A 3,740-nucleotide genomic window follows, 5' to 3' on the forward strand; every position below is an offset into this window, starting at 1 on the left:
ATCGCACTCCTGGCTGGCCTGCCATCTTCCACCCTGCATAAACTTCAGCTCATGCAAACTTCTGCTGCCTGTATCCTAACTCGCACCAAGTCCCGTTCATCCATCACCCCGTGCATGCTGACCTACACTGGCTCTCAGTCTGGTAGCACCTCGATTTTAAAATTCTCATCCTAGTGTTCAAATCCCTCCAAGGCGTCACCCCTCCCTATCTCTGTAACCTCCTCCAGCCCTACAAACTTGCGAGATGCCAAGGCCCGAAAGTCTGGAATTCCCTCCCTAAACCTCTCCACCTCTCTCTCCTTTCAGGCGCTCCTGAAAACCTACCTCTTTAACCAAACTTGTGGTCACCTGTCCTAATATCTCCTTATGTGGCTCAGTGTCAAATTTTGTTTGATAACGCTCCTGTGAAGCACCTTGGGAGATTTTACTACATTAAAGGAACTATATAAATGCAAGTTGTTGTTATTACAGTACAGCAAGTGACTACAGGTCAGTCAGTCAGCACCTGAAAGGAAAAAGACAGTTTCAGGTAGAGGAAAAGGAGCTGGAAACATAGAAACATAGAAATCTAGGAGCAGGAGTCGGCCATTCGGCCCTTCGAGCCTGCTCCGCCATTGAATATGATCATGGCTGATCCTCTATCTCAATACCATATTCCAACTCTCTCCCCATACCCCTTGACGCCTTTTGTGTCTAGAAATCTATCTTCTTAAATATATTCAGTGACTTGGCCTCCACAGCCTTCTGTGGTAAAGAATTCCACAAGTTCACCACCCTCTGAGTGAAGAAATTTCTCCTCATCTCAGTCCTAAATGTCCTACCCCATATCCTGAGACTGTGCCCCCTCGTTCTGGAGCCCCCAGCCAAGGGAAACATCCTCCCTGCATCCAGTCTGTCTAGTCCTGTCAGAATTTAATACGTTTCAATGAGATCCCCTCTCATTCTTCTAAACTCTAGTGAATACAGGTCTAGTCGACCCAATCTCTCCTGATACGACAGTCCTGCCATCCCAGGAATCAGTCTGGTGAACCTTCGCTGCACTCCTTCTATGGCAAGTATATCCTCTCTTAGGTAAGGAGACCAAAACTGCACACAGTACTCCAGGTGTGGTCTCACCAAGGCCCTGTACAACTGCAGCACAACATCCTTGTTCCTGTACTCGAACCCTCTTGCAATGAAGGCCAACACACCATTTGCCTTCTTAACCGCCTGCTGCACCTGCATGCTTACCTTCAGCGACTGGTGCACAAGGACGCCCAGGGCCGATTGGCTGGAGGGGCTGGGGCCTGCTCCTGCCCCGCCCCTAGATACAAACCCCGCCCTGCCCCAGGCCCCGCCCCCTGGATACAAACCCTGCCCCAGCCCAGGCCCAGGCCCCGCCCCCTGGATACAAACCCCGCCCTGGCCTAGGCCCCACCCATGGATACAAACCCCGCCCTGGCCTAGGCCCCACCCCTGGATACAAACCCGGCCCAGGCCCCGCCCCTGGATACAAACCCCGCCCGGCTTAGGCCCCGCCCCCTGCATACAAACCCCGCCCCCTGGCCGCAAACCCCGCCCCGTTCCCGCAATGCTCGGTGGGCGCAGCCGCCATCTTGTGTGTTTGGCGGAGCCCGAGCCTGAGACAGGGGCCGAGGGCCGAGCCGCAGCAGCCGGCCGGAGGATGCCTGCCGGATAAATGTGGCCCCAACCCGACATCCCTTTGCTGTTGTTGCTCATCGCGGCTGTGGCGGAGCCGGAGCGTCCAGGTAACGGCGGCGGGAGGCGGGTGGGGCCTACCCGTTACCCCGGGTTACCGGTGCGGGGGAGAGTGTGTATCACTGGGAGAGAGAATCACTGGGAGAGGGAGAGAGAATCACTGGGAGAGTGAGAGAGAGAGAGAGAGTCACTGGGGGAGAGAGAGAGAGAGTCACTGGGGGAGAGAGAGAGAGAGAGAGAGAGTCACTGGGGGGGAGAGAGAGAGAGAGAGTCACTGGGGGAGAGAGAGAGAGAGAGTCACTGGGGGAGAGAGAGAGAGAGAGTCACTGGGGGAGAGAGAGAGAGAGAGAGAGAGAGTCACTGGGGGAGAGAGAGAGAGAGAGTCACTGGGGGAGAGAGAGAGAGAGAGTCACTGGGGGGGAGAGAGAGAGAGAGAGTCACTGGGGGAGAGAGAGAGAGAGAGTCACTGGGGGGGAGAGAGAGAGAGAGAGAGTCACTGGGGGAGAGAGAGAGAGAGTCACTGGGGGAGAGAGAGAGAGAGAGAGAGTCACTGGGGGAGAGAGAGAGAGTCACTGGGGGAGAGAGAGAGAGAGGGAGAGTCACTGGGGGAGAGAGAGAGAGAGAGAGAGAGTCACTGGGGGAGAGAGAGAGAGAGAGAGTCACTGGGGGAGAGAGAGAGTCACGGGGAGAGAGAGAGAGAGTCACGGGGGGGGAGAGAGAGAGAGAGAGTCACGGGGAGAGAGAGAGTCACTGGGGGGGAGAGAGAGAGAGAGAGAGAGTCACGGAGAGAGAGAGAGAGAGAGTGTCACGGGGAGAGAGAGAGAGAGAGAGTGTCACTGGGAGAGAGAGAGAGAGAGAGAGTCACTGGGAGAGAGAGAGAGAGAGGGTCACTGGGAGAGAGAGAGAGAGAGAGAGGGTCACTGGGAGAGAGAGAGAGAGAGAGGGTCACTGGGAGAGAGAGAGAGAGAGAGGGTCACTGGGAGAGAGAGAGAGAGGGTCACTGGGAGAGAGAGAGAGAGGGTCACGGGGAGAGAGAGAGAGAGAGAGGGTCACTGGGGGAGAGAGAGAGAGTCACGGGAGAGAGAGAGAGAGAGAGTCACGGGAGAGAGAGAGAGAGAGAGAGTCACGGGGAGAGAGAGAGAGAGAGAGTCACGGGGAGAGAGAGAGAGAGAGAGAGAGTCACTGGGAGGAGAGAGAGAGAGAGAGTCACTGGGAGAGAGAGAGAGAGTCACTGGGAGAGAGAGAGAGAGTCACTGGGAGAGAGAGAGAGAGTCACTGGGAGAGAGAGAGAGAGTCACTGGGAGAGAGAGAGAGAGTCACTGGGAGAGAGAGAGAGAGAGAGAGTCACGGGGAGAGAGAGAGAGAGTCACTGGGGGGGAGAGAGAGAGAGAGTCACTGGGGAGAGAGAGAGAGAGTCACTGGGGGGAGAGAGAGAGAGAGTCACTGGGGAGAGAGAGAGAGAGTCACGGGGGGAGAGAGAGAGAGAGTCACGGGGGGAGAGAGAGAGAGAGTCACCGGGGGGGAGAGAGAGAGAGAGTCACTGGGGGGAGAGAGAGAGAGAGTCACGGGGAGAGAGAGAGAGAGTCACGGGGAGAGAGAGAGAGAGTCACGGGGAGAGAGAGAGAGAGTCACGGGGAGAGAGAGAGAGAGTCACGGGGAGAGAGAGAGAGAGTCACGGGGAGAGAGAGAGAGAGTCACGGGGGAGAGAGAGAGAGAGTCACGGGGAGAGAGAGAGAGAGTCACGGGGAGAGAGAGAGAGAGTCACGGGGAGAGAGAGAGAGAGTCACGGGGAGAGAGAGAGAGAGTCACTGGGGGAGAGAGAGAGAGAGTCACTGGGGGAGAGAGAGAGAGTCACTGGGGGAGAGAGAGAGAGTCACTGGGGAGAGAGAGAGAGAGTCACTGGGGGAGAGAGAGAGAGAGTCACTGGGGGAGAGAGAGAGAGTCACTGGGGGAGAGAGAGAGTCACTGGGGGAGAGAGAGAGAGTCACTGGGGGAGAGAGAGAGAGTCACTGGGGGAGAGAGAGAGAGTCACTGGGGGAGAG

General features: G+C 56.7%; 1 protein-coding gene across 2 annotated transcripts in view; it reads left to right on the forward strand.

Annotated features, from left to right (window-relative positions):
• The first annotated feature begins 1,560 nt into the window (after positions 1-1,560).
• Positions 1,561-3,740, forward strand: part of dgcr2 (DiGeorge syndrome critical region gene 2) — a 98,089-nt gene continuing 95,909 nt past the window's right edge. For both annotated transcript variants that reach the window (XM_085962116.1, XM_085962117.1), the window contains exon 1: positions 1,561-1,748. In XM_085962116.1, coding sequence (XP_085818242.1) covers positions 1,679-1,748 — 70 coding nt within the window. In that variant the 5' untranslated portion in view covers positions 1,561-1,678. The remainder of the gene's footprint in view (positions 1,749-3,740) is intronic.

This window comes from Somniosus microcephalus, chromosome 19 (genome assembly GCF_052327205.1).
Source record: "Somniosus microcephalus isolate GS21.2 chromosome 19, FLI_Smic_1.0, whole genome shotgun sequence".
Taxonomy (NCBI): Eukaryota; Metazoa; Chordata; class Chondrichthyes; order Squaliformes; family Somniosidae; genus Somniosus; species Somniosus microcephalus.